The sequence below is a fragment of the Mastomys coucha genome, unplaced genomic scaffold, assembly GCF_008632895.1.
Source record: "Mastomys coucha isolate ucsf_1 unplaced genomic scaffold, UCSF_Mcou_1 pScaffold8, whole genome shotgun sequence".
In the NCBI taxonomy this organism is placed as follows: Eukaryota; Metazoa; Chordata; class Mammalia; order Rodentia; family Muridae; genus Mastomys; species Mastomys coucha.
Window position 1 is genome coordinate 34912002 of NW_022196914.1, and position 22262 is coordinate 34934263.

At 44.8% G+C, this 22262-nt stretch overlaps 1 protein-coding gene and 1 pseudogene across 1 annotated transcript in view; one reads left to right on the forward strand and one right to left on the reverse strand.

Moving 5' to 3' along the window:
* Positions 1-2001: 2001 nt before the first annotated feature.
* The window catches only part of Slc6a3 (solute carrier family 6 member 3), a 43428-nt gene continuing 23167 nt past the window's right edge, over positions 2002-22262 (forward strand). Inside the window, exons 1-4 of the mRNA XM_031359958.1 lie at positions 2002-2115; positions 3607-3935; positions 5999-6130; positions 9870-10101. Coding sequence (XP_031215818.1) covers positions 3650-3935; positions 5999-6130; positions 9870-10101 — 650 coding nt within the window. The 5' untranslated portion in view covers positions 2002-2115; positions 3607-3649. The remainder of the gene's footprint in view (positions 2116-3606; positions 3936-5998; positions 6131-9869; positions 10102-22262) is intronic.
* LOC116083179 lies at positions 12253-12661 on the reverse strand (annotated as a pseudogene).

Consider the following 22262-nt stretch of genomic DNA (forward strand, 5'->3'; position numbering starts at 1 on the left):
AAGTTATGTATTAGTGTAGGTTGTGAGATGGCACACACTACTTGGGAAACTGAGGCTTGCTTGTTACATTGTTCTCTTAAAGGCAAGTTAAACTTCAAAAGGCTGGTTACACAGTAGGATGGAAGGTTATGTCTTCAATGATCCCAGAGTCTATTAGCCCAGTTGTGAGGTCCAGGAAAGGCCACCCTCTTTGAATGTAAGAGATATTTGCATAGCACTGTTTTGCTACAGAACAGAGGAAAAGAGGTGGCCCTTGGTGTGTTAGGGGCTAGAGGTGGTACCATCATCTCCTCAAGTCCCTGTCATCAGCTGGAATGTCGAGGACATTACTCCCCTACCCTCATCTACATCTGGAAATCATACCCTCTCGTGTCAGAAGCTATTCAGAATCAGGTCTTGGGTTTCACTTGCTCCACTTCAGAAACATTATTTGTGTCTTGTTAAAATGGCCCTGGGGAGCTCTGCTCACCTCTGCCCTAGAGAGAACCTAGAGAACTTCCCATTTGCCATCTGGGAGCAGCCCTCCCTGAATCTTCCCTAGGGGTCTGAGAATTTTAAGCCTTTACAGAAATACATGTTTGCTGACTGACTCCAAGGTTGTAGTGTTTTCCCACAGCAGCTCCAGCTAACCACTGACAGCCGTAGCATTCTGCCCTCCCCATTCTAACCCTACTTGGAAAAACAGCTCTAGGGGCTTCCTGCCAGGCATCAGCCTCATATTTGGAGTCTGACGGGAAACCATAAGGCCATGGGACATTGGCACAGAGAAGTAACCAGGAAGATGAGGACCCAGCCATTTTGGGATCCCAGCTAGAATGAGACACTGCTAGGAACTTGGTTCAGTGGAACCTGCAGGTGAGATACCTCCTCTAGTGTCCCCTCGCTCTGGGCAAACCTCTCAGCTATTCTCAGGGAAAGCAGAAATGGAAAGAAAGGGTGTGAGGAGGTAAGAGTGTGAGGAATGGGGAGGGCATGCAGAAAGAAAACGGGTTCTGAAAAGGGCTTACCCTAGGACCTGCTCACATCTGGGTGTCCTGGACTTCCCTAGGTGGCCGAATGTCACACACATCTGGGCAGGAGGATTCCAGTTCCTAGTCCTTTAGCCCTTGAAACAGGAACACTGGCCACACAGGTTTTATAGGTCCCTCCAGGGAAATCAGTTTCTGAAGCAGGCTGACTGGAAGGAGTCTCCGAGTTTGGATCAGATGGTCTGGATCCGTGTAAGGTCTGGATCCGTGTAAAAAAGAATATGCTCAGAAGAGCACAGAGGCACACACTACAAACATGCACTTGTAACCATGGGATCTGAGAAAGGTGGCAGAGAATCAGGACCCATCAAAGGGGTATTGGAACTTTAGTCCCTAAGGCGCTCACAGAGTGAGGAGTCCCTGAGCAAACAGGCCAGGGCAAGGGCAAGACTTGCTGTGTCCTGCTGGCTAAGAACGCAGGTGGGCAAACCTCCACAGCACCGGGAGATGCGTGCCCCTTGCTTTATCTCCGCGGAACGGGAGTTAGAGAATCTTTCCCGCAGGTTGGTTGTTCAGGACCATGGGAGCAGGGTCGGGACTCAGTCCTACAACATCGAAGGGAGAGCTGGGGAGACCAGGGTAAGCCTTGGGAGCTCTGCACAGATCCACATGCGCTCGCCACTTCACTCTATTCCCAGGATCTGCTTCTGACAACCTTGCTGGAACCAGTTGTTGGGAGACCTGTGCAGGCGCTGGCCGAGGAATGTGAACTGGGACGGAGTAAACTAACTGTCCCTCTGGTCCGCAACGCGTCCAACCTGGAGATACCCTGATCCCACGTGGCCAAGACTCTATAACCTTGAAAAGACACCTGCCAAACTCCTCGCCTGCCCAGGCTCAGTGGCCTCTGGCTCCCTGCAGCTATCCTAGTCCCCAAGTGATGCAGGGGCGCTGCCCAGCCTGTCCTCCGCCCACCCGGGGCGGGACGGAGGCGGAGCCAGTGCCAGTGGGCGCCCCCGACGGCGGGCGGGGCTAGGCGGACCGACCCCGAGGCCGGATAAGAGCTCGAGGCTGAGACCTGCCAGGGCTGTGAAAGTGGGACTGGAGCTCTCAGGACCTCAGATCTGAAGCCTGACGCAGGAGGCAGGTAAGGACCAGGATCGCTTCTTAAGCATCCTGGGCAGTGGCATCTTCCCTGATCTACTGACCATGGACGGCCATCCGGCGGAGAGAGGGGCAGAAACCACAGCCAACAGGGTCCAAGTTGCCAGCAGCCAGGGTTTTGGAGAGCAGTTCCTTCCACACAGAACTAGGAGGTTGTTGCTTCCCAGGGGACATGGCAGTCTGTGGCTGATGCTGAGCATCGCGGACCCTCGGTGACAGACTGACGCCCTTGGGGTTATTTGCTCAACGTGCCAAAAAGCTCCATCTCCGTTCTCCGTTTTGTTTATTTGTTGTGTTGTTTTGTTTTTTGCCTTTTCTGTAAGCTGGGGCTGAACTCAGGTTGTGGACAAAGACAGAGCATCTTGGTTTATGAGCCACCTGTTTCCTGATCCAGCCGGTGAAGAAAGATATTTTCTTAGGGGCCATTTTGCTATCTGTGCCTAAATCTCCCCTCTGAGCAGTAAGTTAAGGAGTAGGGTGGGGCAGACAGGTACCTCTGTACCTGTGTCTTCGAGGGAGCCGGAATGCAGCCTGGGACCAGGTCCTTTGCTCAGCTCCTTGCCTGCTCCCTAGCAGCTGCAACCCTTTAGCCCATTTTTGACACATGTGAGGAATTTGCATTTGGGTTTGTCACCAGGGTAAAGAGGCCACAGAGAAGTGGTGCATAAAATAACTTCTGTCAGGACTTTTTGTTTAGGGATGCAGAGGAAAGTCACCCCATTAGAGCAGCCACCCAGATGTCAGGCTTCCATCAGTGTGCTTGTCTGAGTTCAGTGGAAACAGGCTGTCACTGGGTGAGAGTGCTGCTGCCTCTCTCATGCCCCATGGCCCTGGCTCCGCAGAAGCATAAGGCAGGGTTTCTCTAGGAGTGATGCTAGTGTAGCAGTGGCCTGATCCTTCCCCTGGTGGCATTCTGGTAACTCTCTGTCAGTTCAAAGGCCTGTGAAGCCATGGTCATGGGCAGGGTGGTTTGTACACGCTCTCCTTGGAGAAACCTGTGTCCATTTGTTTTAAACTTTTGGTTACTCTAGCTGATTTTGGTTATATTCATTTTGCTTTTTATTGTACTGCTAAGTATAAAGAAAGCTACACATCCTCACAAAGACTGAAGTGAGTGGCATGCTGTTGGCAGGGTGTAAAGTTGCCCCCTGGGAATGTGGGTGAACAATGCAGGCAGCATCTGAGATTGTTATTAGGAAGCAAATTAGAAGTCACACAAGCCGGCACTAAGGTGGATGAGGGCTTTGGCGGGAAAGAGGCTGTGTCTATTTCTGGTCTCCATAGCCAAACTCTCTCATCTCTGTGAATACCCCCCCCAACCCCCGAACATCCCCTAGCTATCCTTTATCCTGGCCATGGAATTTCAGGTGCTTGGACTACCTCAGGTCTCTGTTCAACCCAAGTATCCTCTAGACATGGCTGCTGAATCTGTGCATTGCTTTATGGTTTTCTGTTTTATTTATGTGGGCTGAAGTGAAAGAAGAAAAAAACAGAGTTCCTCAGGCTCCAGCCTACCCATGAGTAAGAACAAATGCTCCGTGGGACCAATGTCTTCTGTGGTGGCCCCAGCTAAAGAGCCCAATGCTGTGGGTCCCAGAGAGGTGGAGCTCATCCTGGTCAAGGAGCAGAACGGAGTGCAGCTGACCAACTCCACCCTAATCAACCCACCACAGACACCAGTGGAGGCTCAAGAGCGGGAGACCTGGAGCAAGAAAATCGATTTCCTGCTATCAGTCATCGGCTTTGCTGTGGACCTGGCCAATGTCTGGAGGTTTCCCTACCTGTGCTACAAAAATGGTGGAGGTGAGTGTGGCCTGGACTCCTGGGCCTTCTGAGGGTAGGGCCATAGCAGGGGATTCTGGGGTGCAGTGGAGGCCATGGAAGTCATGGTACAGTGGGGGCTATGATCTCAAGAAATGCTCACAGTGAAGGCAGGGGAGACGACTCAGTCAGTAAAGCACTTCTTGCATAAGCACAAAACCTTAGTTTGATCTCCAGAACATATGTACAAAAAGCAGGGCATGGGGCACACACTTGTAATGCTAGTTAGTGCTAGGGAGGAGGGAACAACCCTAGGGATTGGTAGTCAACCAGAGTCAGTCTAGCCTATCCAGGGAGTACCAGGCCAATGACAGACACTATCTCAAAATCAAGGTGTCTGAGGAATGACACCTGAGAATGATGCCTGGCCTCCCAGAGATAGACAAGCATGCTCACAATTGCTCACAATGGGAAATGCTTTCAGTGAGCCAATCCTGACTTCCTATAGGATGGTGGGGCTGCTTCACCAGCAGCATTGGTTTTCAGCCTTTCCAAGCTGTAGAGCTCAGAGAAAATCTGACAGCCAAGGAATATGAAACCCAGAAAGCAGAAAGGAGAAGGGAGTAGGCAGAAGCATTAGGCCCTGACTTCTATTTCCACTAGTATTTTTAATTTGGAAGGAAAATTCTCAAAGGTCAAAATGTGTTTTCAGTCAACTTCAGCAGTGTCTATAAAGTTGTTGAACTTTGTAAAATTTCAAGTTGAACTGAGGAGAGGAGAAGATGCCCCTGAACTGAAATATAACCATCTCGTCTATGGCCATACCACCCTGAACTCACCGGATCTCATCTGAAATATACCCATCTCTGCTACCTCTTCTCTCCCTCCCTTCTCTGCCTTTCCTTCCTTCCTTCCTTCCTTCCTTCCTTCCTTCCTTCCTTCTTTCCTTCCTTCCTCCCTTTCTTCCTCCCTTCCATTCTTTAAATACAGTTATGGGAACTGAACCCATAGCTTCTTACATGCTGACAAGCACTCTACCTCAGAGTCACATCCATTGCCCTCTTGAATTTTTTAGTTGGAGTGAGGGTTTCACTGTTTCCTAGGCAATTCTTGAACTCACGCTGTAGGTCACACAGGCCTTAAACCTATGGTCTTCCTTCCGTCCTTCTTTCCTTTTGCCTCTAGAGTAGTTTGGATTATGGGTCCCTGCCACCAAGCCTGGCTCCCCTGTATGCATCTCAGCTTTAGAGCCATAGCTATGCAGTACAGCTGAAAAGAGGGCAAGGAGCAGAGTTACCAGAGAAACTCAAGTTGAACCCAGAAGGCCTCTGTTTTCATGGCTTGGTCTCTCTGACTGGCTTCAGGGTATGAAGAATTGCTTTGGGAATGAAGGGCTGAAGGAAACCCATGAGCACAGTGGCCCCATTACATGCTCTTGAAATTGAGATGCCCAAGGTCTCAGCAGCTCCAGTAAGTGACCCAAAGACATAGGTGAGAGGGCTCCCAGATTCCTCATCCCAACCCCAGAAGAAAGCTGTGGCCCATCTCTGTCTCAATCACAGTCATATTTCAGGGAACAAGTGGACTTGGGTAGGGGTGGTTTTTGTGCAGACCAAGCCCTGCAGTCCAGTGCCAGGAAACTCCTGGCAGCAGAAACTCACCTCTAGTCCCCAGAAAGGCAGGCTGTAAATTAAATGTCAGGATGGTCACAGATCCTAGGACTATAACCCTCAGGGGCAAACAGGATCAAGACAAAGTGGGACCTGGCATGAAGAGGCAGGCAGTTCTAGGAATTGGGCTGAGACATGGCTCAGGGCCTTGACTGCCTTGCTTCTGGCTGATCTCAGGACATGGAGTCGGGGGACAACCAGAGGCATTAAGGGGAATGTGTCAAACACTGACAGCAGCTGCCACAGGCAAGGTGGTGGGGTTCAACACCAATCCAGGATATCCTCTTGAGTGGTAGCTGTACAGGAGCCTTCCACTCTTGACAGGAAGCTGGGTGACAAGGTCAGACTTGAGGGTGCGACTTCGAGACCCACATGCAGATAATAAAAGCGGCCCCTTCTGTGGCCTCCAAACTGAAGCCGCTATCCTCTGCACAGGTGCCTTCCTGGTGCCCTACCTGCTCTTCATGGTTATTGCCGGGATGCCCCTCTTCTACATGGAGCTGGCTCTCGGGCAGTTCAACAGAGAAGGAGCTGCTGGTGTCTGGAAGATCTGCCCTGTCCTGAAAGGTAATATGCGGGGACGTGCCCCACACAAGACACGGCTGTGTCTCTGGGGGTTCAGAACAAGATGATGACATTATGTGCAGGTTCTGACTTCCTAAACTGTGTGGACATGTGTACATGTTCTTCCACTGTGGGCCATACCTTAAAGACTGGTATGATCAGGAATCTTCTAGAGCACTCCTTGCTCCCAGGCCAGGCTTCCTTGAAGCTAAGTGATGGTATATTTGTCAGGGTGTTAAAATGGTAAGATAAAATATATCTATTAATCTGCCATCTGTCTATCAGCCATCCTCTTACCTATCTATGGTCTAGCCAACAAGGACCATTTTATTTAAAAAAATCTATTATCTATCTATCATCTATCATCCGCCATCTACCTCCATTTATTACTCATTTATCTACTTATCATCTATACACATACTCTCTGTTCACCTATCAATCATCTATCATTCATCCATCCATCTACAAATCGTACATTTATCAATCATGTATCTATCAGTCATCCGCCTAGTTCAGTGAGCCCCGGAATGTTTATATGAGACCTCAGAACTATGAGGCAGAGGTACCTTACACTGAGTCTAGGTAGCCTGATAGACTCCCAGACACTTCAGGAATACTTCCCAGATGTCAACTCCCTTGTCCCAGAAGGTCCCAGCTAGAGAGCACTGTGCCTTCTGCATGGGAGATACTGACACTGAGAACAAGGCTAAGGATCTCTGTGTGATAAAAGCCAGTCCTGGATCCACCCCAGCCCTGTTTACCACCAGCCAGCTTTGGATCACCCTTGTCCTGACCCAATGCCATCCCAAGGAGAAAGAGTTCCAGGAGACGTCAAGACTCTTCTCGGAAGAGACCCGGTGACCTTCCCCTCCAGTAGTTGGCACTTGCTGAGAAAACAACGCTTGAAAGACTAGCATTGGGTTTTCTCAGAAGTATTTGAACAGCGGCTGCATAGAAGAAAGTAGAGCCCCAGTTCCCCTGCGCAGCATCTGTGGGCCTGTGCTTGACACCCCAAACCAGAAGCTGCTGCTCTGCATAGGAGCAGTGAAGAGCTTCTCACAGCTGCTCAGCCCATGCTCTTCATGAACATGCTGCTCTTGCACAGTGGAGATGTGAAATGCAGAGGCTGTTGGGCACAGACAGTAGGCTTCTCGGTTTAGGATTCACAACTGGTAAGTGTTGAGATGGAAGAAAATTTTCCTCTGGCCAAAATGATTCTCTGGTTCACAGAGAAATGAAACGCTAAAGAGGGACCTTATCAAAACCTCCATGCACAACTTTAGAGCCAGACAGATCCTCTGGATATATGTACTGGCACTGGAAGTTCCCCCACTGTGATCAAAATGTAGGATTCAGCACTTAAGAGAACTGCAGGGGACTGTCCAACACCATCATTGGTTTCTAATGGAAAACTACTGTGGCACTTGGGAATCCTGGGACTTTAGGAGATAATTCTTGTGTTGAAGTCCAATTATTATACCAGGTTCGTTGGTCCAAGGTCAATGAGCTTGATCTAAGAGCTCCAGGTGAAAATGACTCTTGTCATGTCCTCCTAGACTATCTAGCAGTGCTAATGTGACCCAGGGAGTACGCACCATTTCTGAGGCTGTGATGGTAGCCACAATGAACTTCAACCAAATCTGGCCTTCGGGTGGCCATTTGGAACTGAATTGGAGACCCAGCCTGCCTGTCCTTGAATAGAGGACATGTCCAGGTTGGTGGCATCCTGTGGCATCCATGTGATGCCAGAATTGAATCTGCTGGACTTTTTGAGGCTCATGCTCCATGACTGTGGAGTGTGACATAGGTTTCCACAGGATACAACCAACGAATGCCTCAGTCCTCACAAGGACTGAAAGGCCAACAGGAAACCAGGAAAAGGGGAAAGATTCTGTGCCCAGGGCTGTGGCCAGCCCAAGAAAGCTAGTTAGCTCAAACATAGACCTACTCAGAGCACAAAGCTCTCTCTCAATAGTTGGATATTAGTGACAGTATACTCAACAATCCCAGCACGAAGGAATCTGAGGCAGGAGGATTGCAAATTCTAGTATAACCCTGGCAGCATAAAAGGCTGTTTGAGAAAAGCTCTTCCACAAAACCACTAAAGCAATTTTTTTCTGTTAGTAAAATATCAGTAAGCCATTTTGAAGAGCTTCACAGTACTACGCAATTCTCATAACTTAGCTTGGAGCACAGCAAATGAACAGGCATTGGTACTGATAGCTTTGTAGAGAACTGAAGACTGTGGCTATATGGCTGGGTAGCTGAGAGAACCTCAAGAATGTGAGCAGAGTCCAGTGAACTGTGCTGTCTTAGTTCCTGGTTATCTTATCCCCACTCCTCGGCAGCTTTCAATCCATTCCCAAGACAAGTCTGTAGGCAGGGATGCTTGAGCAGAAGTAGAGATGTGTAAAGAGCCTGTAGACCCCAGGTGTGGGATCTCAGTCAGAGATGTTCTCACAGCTCTAACCTGAGGCTGGGAAAGCTTCACTCACAGAAGCAAATACCAGCTCTAGTGTATGTATGCCACCATGGAAGGGCTCACCTCTACCTCTCTCTCTCTCTCTCTCTCTCTCTCTCTCTCTCTCTCTCTCTCTCTCTCTCTCTCTCTCTCTCTCTCTCCCTCCCTCCCTCCCTCTCTCTCTCTCTCCACCTTGGCTTGTTCACTGTCACACCAGCTACAATCCGGTCTTTCCTGCTTGTTTTTCTGACCCCCCCTCCTCAGAACACAAGCCTTCTCTTTATCTCTTCAAAAGTCTAAGAAAATTATCTGTATTTTCATGGCTCATAAATTTAAGTTCTACATGGACAATGAAGATGACAGTTAAAATATTGAGCACAACTATGAAATAAAAGACTAAACAGTTCCTCAGGAGAAGTTGGGCTATCCTGTCTCTTGTCTGCCTGAATCTAGACAGTTCTCAGTGGCTGTGAACAAACTAGATGACTATGTTTGCCCTAGATGGTCTTGGAGAAAGGGCATGAGTATGTATCAATGACCATGTCTTGAGAGACTCTGGGTGGTCTTAACAGATGTGGATGGGTATAGATGGTTTGTATGGTCCATATGATTCTGGGTGGCCCTATATCTTCCTGAGTAATCATGGGCAATCTTGTTTACCCTTTGATAGTTTTGGATAAACCTGGATTCTTGTGGATGGCCACAAAATGTCCTAGTTGGCTTTTAATGATTCATGATGGTTCTGGAGCTTTGAATATTTCTGGGTGTCTTTGACTTGGGTGTTTCTGGCGGTCCTTATGGTTGTGGATACTTCTAAAAGTTTGTTGTGGATATAGTGGCCATAGATAACTTTGCTTGGCTTTCCTTAGTGATTCAAGGAAGCTATAGATGACCCTAGATGGGGCCTAAATTACCCTGGCTGCTTTTTGAGTGACTGTAATGGAAACAAATGGCCATAATAATTCTGTGTGGCTGTAGGTGACCCTGGGTGGTCTAGTGTCTCTATAGCTGACCCTTGGGGATACCTGAATGCTCAGAGGGTGGTCTCAGATACTCTTTGATGACCTTTGATAATCCATCTGATTCTCAATGTCTGAGACATACTGTTGTTTCTCTCTAGTACATACAGTTTTGAAAAATGGCAACCCCCTCTCCCTAATCACAGAATCCTTCCTGTGTGTTATGGTGTTGTAGAGTGCAAGGGATGTGAATGCACCAGCTCAGAGTGAGTAGATAATGGGAAGGGGCATGCTGCTGATGCTGGCTCTACTGTCACCACAGGTGTGGGCTTCACTGTCATCCTCATCTCTTTCTACGTGGGCTTCTTCTACAACGTCATCATCGCATGGGCGCTGCACTACTTCTTCTCCTCCTTCACCATGGACCTCCCATGGATCCACTGCAACAACACCTGGAACAGCCCCAACTGCTCTGATGCCCATACCAGCAACTCTAGCGATGGCTTGGGCCTCAATGACACCTTTGGGACCACACCTGCTGCTGAGTACTTTGAGTGAGTGGTCAGTTCTTCCTGTCCTGCCTAGAAAATGGGAGGGTTGGCGGGTCTGTGAACTCAGGAGCAACACAGAGGACACCACCCCACCTTGCTGTTCTCAAAGCTGTGCTGAACAAGTCCCTATCCTTGCCCATAGCTGCTGAGCCCTGTTCTTTATGCAGTATTGTCACATAAGGATACTCCCAGGCATGCTTAGCCAAACTCTAATGATGGGGACCTCAGGAGGGATGGACCCTGGACTGTTGCCCACTTGTTCTATCCTGCCTCTATAGTGGGTAGGAGGAAGCTGCTCAAGACACAGCCGCATTGCTTAGAAGGAAGGGGAGCTCTGGCTTCAGGCTTCCAGAGCCCAAGTCACAAGCACATTCTGTTAGCTCTAGAAACAGAACTCTCTGAGCATCGCTGCCTGGGGGCCTCAGCTTAGGCAGGTTGCTGATAGGTTGTAAGGGCTGTCCCCTTGCCATGAGGTTTTCTTCTTTATAAACATTTCCTCACTTACTTTGCTGTAGCCCTTTCCCGTGCACGGTGCTAGTGTTCCTTCCCCAGTGCCTTCCTGATTTTCTGTCTCCTTGCCAGGCCTGGACTTCCACAATCCTCCTGAAATTTGTTTTCCTGAGTCTTGTCTCCCATCAGCTACAGGCCTCTCCCCCTATTATCTTTTCCCCTTCTCCTCAGAGAAAGGAAAGCACCCCATAGGCACCGATCCTCCCTGGCACATCAAGTTGCAGCAGGACTAAGCACATTCTCTCCCACTGAGGCCAAACAAGGCAGCCCAGCTAAAAGAAGGGGATCCAGAGTCAAAGATAGCCCCCACCCCGCTTCAATTGTTAAAGTACCTACATGAAGACCAAGCTGCACATCTGCTACAAATGTATAGGAGACCTAGGTTCAGCCCCTGCGTGCCCATGGGTTGTTGGTTCAGTCTCTGTGAACCTCCATGGGTCCAGGTTAGCTGACTCTATAGGTCTTGTAGTGTCCTTGATTCATTCGGCTCCCTCAATCCTTTCCCCCACTCCTCCACAAGTCTCCCCAAGCTCCACCTAATATTGGGCTATGAGTCTCTGCATCTGTTTCCTTCAGCTGCTAAGTGAAGCCTCTCAGATGACAGTTGTGCTAGGCTCCTATCTGTAAGCATAACAGAGTATCATTAATAGTGTCAGGGGTTGGCTCTCTCCCATGGGGTAGGCCTCAAGTTGGGCCAGTCATTGGTTGGCCATTCCTTTAATCTCTGCTCTGTCTTTATCCCTGCACATCTTGTGGACCAGACAATTTTTGGGTTGAAGGGTTTGTGAGTGGATTGGGGTCCCCCTCCCTCCACTGGAAGTCCTGCCTGTCTACAGGAGGTGATCACTTCAATCTCCATATTGCTAGCAGCTAGGAGTCTCAGCTGGAGTCACCCCCATAGACTCCTAGGGACCTCCTTTGTCCCAAGTTTCTAACTCATCCCAGATATGTCCCCACATCAATTTCCATTCTGTCTCACAGCCCTCTTCCTGCCACACACCTGATCCCCATGCCTTCTCCCGCCCAGTCCCCTCCCTCCATCTACCTCTGATGTCTATTTTATATTGCATTCTGAATGAGATTCAAGCATCATCCCTTGGGCCTTCCCTGTTACTTAGCTTCTTTGAAATTGTGGGTTATACCATGGTTGTCCTGTACTTTATGGCTAATATCCACTTATAAGTGAATACATACTGTGCATGCCTTTTTGGGTCTGGGTTATCTCACTCATGATGATATTTTCTAGTTCCATCCATTTGCCTACAAATATTCATGATATCTTTGTTTCTAATACCAGAGTAGTAGTATTTTGTTGTATAAATGTACCACATTTTCTTTATCCATTCTTTGGTTGAGGGACATCTAGGTTGTTTTCAGTTTCTGGCTATTACTAATAAAGCTGCTATGAGCATAGTTCAGCAAGGGTCCTTGTCCACCATAGGTGGAGCATCTTTTGAGTATATGCCCAGGAGTGATAGAGCTGGATCTTGAGGTAGAACTATTCCAAATTTTCTTAGAAATCACCAAATTGATTTCCAAAGTGGTTGTACAAGTTTGCACTCCCACCAGCAACAGAGAAGTGTTCCCTTTGCTCCACAACCTCACCAACATGTACTATACTTGAGGGGTTTTTTTTGTTTTTTTAAGTAGAACTTCAATTTTATTTTTCCATGAAGTTTTCCTTCCGTTCTTACAAAACCACCTCTTTACATGGGCTTTGGTGGAGGTCGTGGTGCAGCACCAGCAGGTCTGAATCGTGGTGGGGGTGTCCGGTCCTTCCGGGCTTCCCGGGATCGATTCCTGACGACCTTGCTATGGATGGCACAGCTCACACAGTAATGCAACTTGACATAGATCTTGGGAAGCACATAGGCGTCGAAGATGCTTGCTTCAGATATGTCCCTGACAGCAGCAGCTTCTACAATGTTCTGGATGACAAATTTCTTAATGGCCTTATCCTTGGGCACGCACTGGCACAGTTCGTGCAGCGAATTGGCTGCACATGGCCACGGCCCTTTTTGGCACGACCGTTGTTTCTTCTTTTTTTGGTCATCTTGGAGCCAAGACTCAAAAGAGCTATACTTGAGTTTTTAATCTTAGCTATTCTGACAGATATAAGGTGGAATCTCAGTCATTTTGATTTGCATTTCCCTGATGACCAAGGATGATGAACATTTTTTTAAATGCTTCTTGGCCATTCAGGATCCCTTTGTTGAGAATTCTATGTTTAGTTCTGTATCTTATTTTTTAATTGAGTTATTTGGTTTGTTGGAGTTTAACTTCTTGAGTTCTTTATATATTTTGGATATTATTCCTCTATTGAATTTAGGGTTAATGAAGATCTTTTCCGATTCTGTAGGTGCTGTTTTGTCCTATCAACAGTGTTCTCTGCTTTACAGAAGTTTTACAGTTTCATGAGATCCCATTTATTGATTGTTGACCTTAGTACCTGAGTCACTGGTGTTCTGTTCAGAAAGTTTTCTCCTGTGCCAATGTGATCAAGGCTATTTCCTCACTTTCTCTTCTATTAGATTTAGTGTATCTGGTTTTATGTTGATGTCTCTGATCCACTTCGACTTGAGTTTTGTGCAGGGTGATAAATATGGATCTATTTTCATGCTTCTACATGCCAACATCCAAAAGACCAGCACCATTTGTTGAAAATGCTTTCTTTTTTCCATTGTATGTTTGGCTTCTCTGTCAAAAATCGAATGTTTATAGGTGTGTGAGTTTACTTCAGTGTCTTTGATTTGATTTCATTGATCAACTGTCTGCTTCTATGCCAATACTATGCAGTTTTTATTACTATTGTAGTACAACTTGAGGTCAGGAATGGTGATACCTCCAGAAGCTCTTTTATTGTACAGGATTGTTACCCTGGGGTTTTTGTTTTTCCATTTGAAGTTGAGAATTGCTCTTTCAAGGTCTGTAAAGAACTGAGTTGGAATTTTGATGGGAATTGCACTGAATCTGTAGATTGGTTTTGGTAAGATTTTTACTATGTTAATCCTATTGACCCATGAGCATGGATAGTCTTTCCATCTTCTGATATCTTCTTCAATTTCTTTCTTCAGAAACTTGAAGTTCTTGTCATACATATCTTTTACTTCCTCAGACAGAATTTCATAGAGGTATTTTATATTATTTGTGGTTATTGTAAAGGGTGTTATTTCCCTATTTCTTTCTCTTTCCATTTACCATTTGTCTAAAGGACAACTATTGTTTTTTTTTATGTTCTTTTATTTGACTTTATTTTGACTTGTAAACGTCATACCTATATTTGCCCATATCAGTTGTTTCCTTTTTAATGTCTATTTTTTTTTATTTTTGGTTTTTCAAGACAGGGTTTCTCTGTGTAGCCTTGGCTGTCCTGGAACTCACTCTGTAGACCAGTCTGGCCTCGAACTCAGAAATCTGCCTGCCTCTGCCTCCCAAGTGCTGGGATTAAAGGCGTGCACCACTACCACCCGGCTTAATGTCTATTTTTTTATTATATTCAACACAATATATTTTTATACCAATCATAAAAATTGTGGACATGTTATTAAATGAACATAAATAGATAAAGTCTTTTTATTTGTTTGTTTGGTTGGTTGGTTTTAGTAGAGCTTTAAAAATCTTGGCTTTTACTGTTGTACAAATCCAAAATGAGAACAGTTTTTTTTGTTTGGTTGGTTTGGTTTGGTTTTGGTTTTTCAAGACAGGGTTTCTCTGTATAGCTCTGGCTGTCCTGGAACTCACTCTATAGACCAGGCTGGCCTCATACTCAGAAATCCACCTGCCTCTGCCTCCCAAGTGCTGGGATTAAAGGCGTATACCACCACCGCCTGGCGAGAACAGTTTTTAAACTTTGGAGATTGTTGTAATAAGGCTGTACTTCAATGTCCCTCCCATCACCAAAGGATTTTACCTCTGCCATAGCTAACCTAAGAGTTGACAGTTCTGCTGTACCAAGGAATGAATTGTTTATTCACGATTATTTGGATACATATTTCCTGCTATGGTCACAGCTATTTGACTTGAGTGATTGTCATCATTCTCAGCCCACAGGGAACAGGTTACATTCATTTAAGAAATGGTGTGTGTATTAAGATGGTCTATCCATGAAGTCATTCATTAACTGTTTCAATGAACAATGGTTCTGCTTGGAGGGTGGCACAGACATTATGTGAGGGTAAGAATCTGGTTTATTGGCTGTGATGATTTTGAAAAGCATTCATCTCAGAAAAAGAGTAACTTATTAAGTTCCTCTTCTTCAAAACTGATACAGTAATTATAAATATCAAGCAAAGTATTCAGTCTCACTCTTTGTTGTTCTCTTACAAGCCACCTCCCAAATTAATTATCTACATTTCTTTTGGATGTATAGATAATTTTGAAATATGTAGGCTGTTCTGGAAACCATAGTATAGTATAAGAATATCAAATAAACAATCCTACTAATAGAGAGACTGAGATAGGAGAAGTATGATTTCAAGAACATTATTTGGTACACTGCAAGATACTGTCACATACAAATAAGCAGAAAGCGTATATGGAATGTACAGTATTCGACCTATTACCAAATTAGAGAGGCCACTGGATGACAGCCAACAAATTTCTAATTTCTCATATTTTTGAATTTCAATTGATTAGGATATGTTAGTAATATTAATTTTTGTATTAAGAGATATTAAGGAAAAGTGGTTGTTACTTCCTGCTATTTTTGTTGTTAGAGGTAGAATTAGGATTGTGTGGGTTTTTTGAAACATTACTTTCTTGTAGCTTCACTCCTTGTGTTGGTCTTTTCCATCTATTATCCTTTGTAGGGCTGGATTTGTGGAAAGATATTGTGTAAATTTGGTTTTGTCATGGAATATCTTGTTTTCTCCATCTATGGTAATGGAGAGTTTTGCTGGGTATAGTAGCCTGGGCTGGCATTTGTGTTCTTGTAGGGTCTGTATGACATCTGCCCAGGATCTTCTAGCTTTCATAGTCTCTCATAGGTGAGAAATGTGGTGTAATTCTAATAGGCCTGCCTTTATATGTTACTTGACCTTTTCTCCTTACTGCTTTTAAAATTCTTTCTTTGTTTAATGCATTTGGTGTTCTGATTATCATGTGATGGGAGGAATTTCTTTTCTGGTCCAGTCTATTTGGAGTTCTGTAGGCTTCTTGTATGATCATGGGCATCTCTTTCTTTAGGTTAGAGAAGTTTTCTTCTATAATTTTGTTGAAGATATTTACTGGCCCTTTAAGTTGGGAATCTTCACTCTCTTCTATACCTATTATCCTTAGGTTTGGTCTTCTCATTGTGTGCTGGGTTACCTGGATGTTTTGGGTTAGGAGCTTTTTGCTTTTTGAGTTTTCTTTCACTGTTATGTCAATGTTTTCTATGGTATCTTCTGCCCCTGAGATTCTCTCTTCTATCTCTTGTATTCTGTTGGTGATGCTTGCATCTATGACTCCTAATCTCTTTCCTAGGTTATCTAACTCCAGGGCTGTCTCCATTTGTGATTTCTTTATTGTCTCTATTTCCATTTTTAGATCCTGAATGGTTTTGTTCATTTCCTTCACCTGTTTGATTGTGTTTTCCTGTAATTCTTTAAGGAATTTGTGTTTCCTCTTTAAGAGCTTCTAGCTGTTTACCTGTGTTCTCCTGTATTTCTTTAAGGGAATTATTTATGTCCTTCTTAAAGTCCTTTATCATCATCATGAAAAGTTATTTTAGATCTGAATCTTGCTTTTCTGGTGTGATGGTGTGTTCAGGACTTGCTATGGTGGGAGAATTGGGTTCTGATGATGCCAATTAACCTTGGTTTCTCTTGCTTATATTCTTATGCTTACCTCCGGCCATCTGGTTATCTCTAGTGCTACCTGCCCTTGCTATATCTGTCTGGAGCTCATCCTTCCTGTGATCCTGGTTGTGTCAGAACTCCTCAGAGTCAAGCTGTCTCTGTGATTCTGTGATTCTGAGATCCTGTGATTCTGAGATCCTGGGTATGTCAGAGCTCCTGGGAGTCAAGCTGTCTTTGGGACCCTGAGATCCTGGTGTGACTAAGCTCCTGGGATCCTAGGATCCTTAGCGTGTTAGAGTGCCTAGGAGTGGAGCTTCCTCTGGGTGTTGTGGGACTGGCTGTGGAGTTTGCACCCAAGGTCTGCTCAGGGCACTAGCCCAGACCAGAAGGAACCTGTGCCAATGGTCTGGTGGAGTTCTTGTGTACCTGGGTCCTGCTGGTCCCAGTAACTCCCTGTGTTGGGGAGGACTATTGTTTTGAGATAATTTTGTTTCCAGCTACTTTGCTGGAAGGGTTCTCTGGCAGAATTTTTGAGGTTACAGATATATATATATATATATATATATATATATATATGCATATATATATATATCAAAAATGTATATATATATTTATATCATATCATCTGTGAATAGCGATACTTTGACTTCTTCCTTTCTGTTTTGTTTCACCTTAGTCTCCTTTTTAGTTGTCTTATTCCTCTGACTAGGACTTCAAGTACTATATTGAAGACAGAGAGAGAGTGGACAGCCTTATCTCATCCCTAACTTTAGTGGAAGTGCTTTAAACTCCATTTAATTTGATGTTGGCTATTGGCTTGCTGTATATTGCCTTTATTGTGTTTAGGTATGTGCCTTGTATCCCTGACCTCTTCAAGACTTTTAACACAAAGGAGTGTTAGATTTTGTCAAAGACTTTTACAGCATCTGATGAGATAATCATGTGATTTTTGTTTTTTAGTTTGTTTATATGGTGGATTATTTTGCTGGATTTTCATATATTGAACCATCCCTGCATCCCTGGGATAAAGCCTACTTGATCATGGTAGCTGATGTTTTTGATGTTTGCAAGTATTTTATTGAGTATTTTTGTATCAATGTTCCTAAGGTAAATTGGTCTGAAATTCTCTTTCTTTGTTGAGTCTTTGTGTGGTTTAGATATCAGTGACTGTGGCTTCACAGAAAGAGTTTGGCAGTGTTCCTTCTGGTTTTATTTTGTGGAATAGTTTGAGGAGTATAGGTATTCATTCTTCTTTGAAAATCTGCTAAAATTCTGCACCAAAACCATCTGACCCCAGACTCCCCTCACTCTCCCCTCAATTGGGAGACTTTTTAGGGGGGAGGGGACCCTGAGATCCTGGTGTGACAGGTTTTCTCTATTTAGCCCTAGGTGTCCTGGAACTCACTCTGTAGTCCAGGCTGGCTTTAAACTCAGAAATCCACCTGCCTCTGCCTCCCAAGTGCTGGGATTAAAGGTGTGTGCCACCACCACCTGGCGGGAGACTTTTAATAACTGCTTCTATTTTCTTAAAGGTTATAGAACTGTTTAGATAGTTTGCCTGACCTTAACTTAACTTTAGTAAGTGGTATCTATCAAGAAACTTGTCCATTTGATTTAGATTTTCCAATTTTGTGGAATACAGGCTTTTGAAGTAATACCTAATGATTCTTAGGATTCCTTAGTGTCTTTTGTTATGTCTTTTCATTTCTGATTCGGCTAATTTGGATACTGTCTCTCTGCCTTTTTAGTTAGTTTGGTTTAGTTTTTTTTAAGTCCTGTTCACTATTACAGTTCCCTTACTGGATACTCTAAGGAGAAAAAAGTCCCAAACCTTATACACATGTATAACATATAATGTGTAAGGCTGTCATGTGTCCCTATCTGTGGGAGCAGTATCAGACCTAAGTAAGGGGATCAGCAAGGCTGTGGGGAAAGCAGTGTCCAAGGACCCCAGCTTCAGAGTTTGTTTGAGAGACCCATCACTACCACTAAAGAAAGCTAAGAGTCAAGTCAGGCTTGAGTTGGGGTTAGCTTATACACAGAGAAAAGGATGAGTAGGATTGCGAGCTCATATGTCTTTCACAACTGCCGGATGGACTGAAATGTGGTTAAAGCACTTACAAAGAGCGAAGATATCAGCATGGGTGAGGAGTCTGGGGAACTGCCTGGTTTCTCTTTAGAAGATGGGAGCACTGATTTCTCTGTGTGATTTTCAGATAAGGAAATTAGAGGGAAAGTATAATTAGTCTATGTATTTATGGTAAATGCTGAAGAAAAGAATGTTATCTTTTAAAAATTAGGCTGTTGCCGGGCGGTGGTGGCGCATGCCTTTAATCCCAGCACTTGGGAGGCAGAGGCAGGCGGATTTCTGAGTTCAAGGCCAGCCTGGTCTACAGAGTGAGTTACAGGTCAGCCAGGGCTACACAGAGAAACCCTGTCTCAAACAAACAAACAAACAAACAAAATAGGCTGTAGAAGTCTGGAAAAAAGGCTGCAGAGCAGAAGTCTCCAACTCAGTACTCCATGAGGGCTTGTAGCCCTGGCCAGACACTGAGCTGTTACTAATGTTGACTGGGACAGAGGTGGGGACAAATAGACAGTGTAGATCTCCCTATGAAGTGTGTAAAGACAAAGCTAGAGATTGACAAGAAAGCTGTGTCCTGTAACACAGGCATCCATGGGGAGTAGTCTTACCCTTCCTGTACAAATGTGTGATGTCACATCCTGGACTTGACAGCTAAAACAGTGATAGGAATGGGTGTGAAAAGGTCAGTACAAAAAAAGAAAGAAAGAAAGAAAGAAAGAAAGAGAGAGAGAGAGAGAGAGAGAGAGAGAGAGAAAGAAAGAAAGAAAGAAAGGAAGGAAGGAAGGAAGGAAGGAAGGAAGGAAGGAAGGAAGGAAGGAAGGAAGAAAGAAAGAAGAGGTCAGTACAAGTGTTTAATGCATCCCTGGAGAACAGCAGCCAGGCTTTGGTGGGACACCCAACACTGGTCATGTTGGGCTCTCTAGGCTCTGACTCTATAGCCCAGCTGTTCAGGATGAGGTATGCTCCTCAGGCCAGCCCTATATGAAGAACTGGTTATTGTGCCTATAAGCAGGCTTAGTCCTTACTCCAAGCACAAAAATAAAAGGGATGTCATGGAGACATGTCCCAGTCAGCCATCTCTTCCAGCAATTTCCCATCTGGGCAGCAGCCACTAGATAAAATTGATAGAAACTACTTCAGGAGAAAAATGAAAGGATGTGTCCTCATGAGAGTGTGTAGTCTAGAGAGTGTCAACTGACCAATTCACAAAGTTACTTTTATTTTACTGACTTTTAAACCATTTATCTCTTTGTTTTTTAGGGGTCTTGAACCCAGACCCATGAATATGCTAGACAAAGAATCTACTATAAAATTACATCTTGTACTAGATAGTTTTAGGTCAATTTGACAAAGCTAAAGTAATCCAAAAGGAGGGAATGCTTCCATAAGACTGGGCTGTGGACAAACCTGTAGGGTTGTTCTGTATACATCCAACCATGCATGCAAGGTGCATCCTTGTGGTCCCAGAACTTGGGGGTCTAAGGTGGAAAGGTCACTTGAGCTTAGGAGTTTAAGGCTAGTCTGGGCAACATATAGCATTATATAAATGTCAGCTATGCATTTTGAGATTGATGTTCAGGTCTTATTGATTTTTTTTAATTGTTTAATAAGTTACTGAGAATGGTCTTTGAAATCTCGATTATAATTGTGATTTTGTCTCTTATTCTTTATAGCACTAATGGTTATTGCTTCATCTGAAGCTCTAGTCTTTGTTCTATTACATCTTATTAATTTTTTATTTGTATTTATTCTCTTAGTGTGTGTGTGTGTGTGTGTGTGTGTGTGTGTGTATGTGTGTGTGTATGGACACATGCTCCAGTATGCACAAGAGCATTTCCAACACTGTAGCCTGCATGTGGAGGTCAGAGGACAACTTGTGAGAGTCAGTTCTCTCCTTGGTGGCAAACATCTTTACTCACTGAGCTCTCTCTCCCTGGCCCTGATGATTGGGTGACCTGAAGTATACATGTTCACAAATATTAAGCCTTCATTTTATTCCTTTAGCACCAGGAAATGTTCCTCTTGATTGTATGCCTCCTTGTGAATTCACCTTGTCTAGTTATAAGCTTGTCTGCCCCTTTTTATAATTAGTAGTTGCCTGGTAAGTCTGTTTCATCCTTTTGATTTTAACCTCAGTGTGTCACATTCAAAGTGAGTGACTGGGAAGCAGCGTAAAGATGGTATAACAATCTCGGTCTTTTAACCGGAATTTCTGTCCAGTAGTTGCCAGTAGGGGTGAGTCTAGATCCCCTCTCTTGGTGTTTTCTATTTATTTATTTATTTATTTATTTGTTTATTTATTTATTTATTTATTTATTGTTTTATCTCTTCATCTGGTCTTAGTTTCCTGCAGATGCCATCCTGGTGTTCAGTGAGGACTTCATTTCTAGAAGGGTTTGTCTTTCCAAGACTCTGCCCTGCAATGTGCAGTTTCTTGGGCTCGCAGAGCTCCAGTCCATTCTCTATACTCAGCAAGACCCAGAACTGATCTCAGAACCCTGCCCTATTCTGGCAGGATGCGGCCTCCTGAGGTGAAAGTGGGCACTGGCTGGATTCATCCCCATGTGCCTCCCCCTCAAATCTCAGTCCTGGGTTTCCTCCAGTTCAGTATCTGGTGCCCCTTCCTGAAGAGCTAGGGTCCAGGCTATGTATAGCCTCACTTCTCTGTTATAGCATGCTTCTGTGGGCAAGGCTATAGTCTTGCTTCATCTGTCTATTGCATCATGCTCCCATGGGCAAATCCAGGAGCTGGAGGTAGAAATTTGGGCCCAGATCCTAACTTTACTATTTGTTGGCAGAGCTGAGTTTCTCTATGCCTTGGTTCCTCTATCTGTAAAATGGAGAGAAGGGACCCAGAGAGACTGTATACATGATGCTCCTGGTACAGATTCCAGTCAGGGCAAAAGGCACATAGTTGAGATCTCAGCTTGGAAGAAAACACAAAAGAACTGGTACTGTGGAGCCTTTGTCAGTGCTCATGAGTATGCCAAGCTAGCCATGGCTGGCCCTTCATATCACATAAAGTTCAGAGATTTCTTCACATCATCCCTAAATCACCTTCCTTGTTGACTACAGGTCCCACTCTCAAGATCAGTGTCCCTGCTGCCCAATGTGGGGCTTTCTGTGGCTATTGGTGGGGCTGGTTCTCATGTTATAGCTAGCTGGAAAGGTGAATAGTAGGGGGGCGAGGCTGGACTTTCCTCTGAATTGTCCATGAGATCTTGTTTGTGTATGCCATGCACTTCTGTATGTATAATGATGAGCATGTTTGTGTGGATGTTTACACATATACATGTAGGTGCTTATGCGTGCATATTTATATAGATATGAACATTTGCTTTTGTAGATATGCATACATGTGCAAATACATGTAGAATTCATGTATGTGCATGTCTGTGTTGAGGACAGAGATCAACTCTGGCTGTCTTCTCTAATTACTTTCCATTTTATTAGATGGACTTATATGTTGTAGGTACATATTGATGTGGGTCCATGCTCACATATATGTATGTGTGTGTGTATGTGTGTGTGTGTGTGTGTGTGTGTGTACATACATGGAGTTTAGACTGCAATTGGGTGTCTTCCTCGATCACTCTTTGCCTTATTTCTGAGACAGGGTCTCCCCTGAACCTGGAGCTCATTGATTTGGCTAAGCTCACTGGCAAATGAGTTACAGGGATCCTCCGGCCTCCCGTATTGCACTCTAGCACTGGGGTTATAAATGTGCACCAGCAAACCTGCCTTCTAATGCAGATGCTGGAAATTCAAACTCAATTCCTAATGTTTAAACC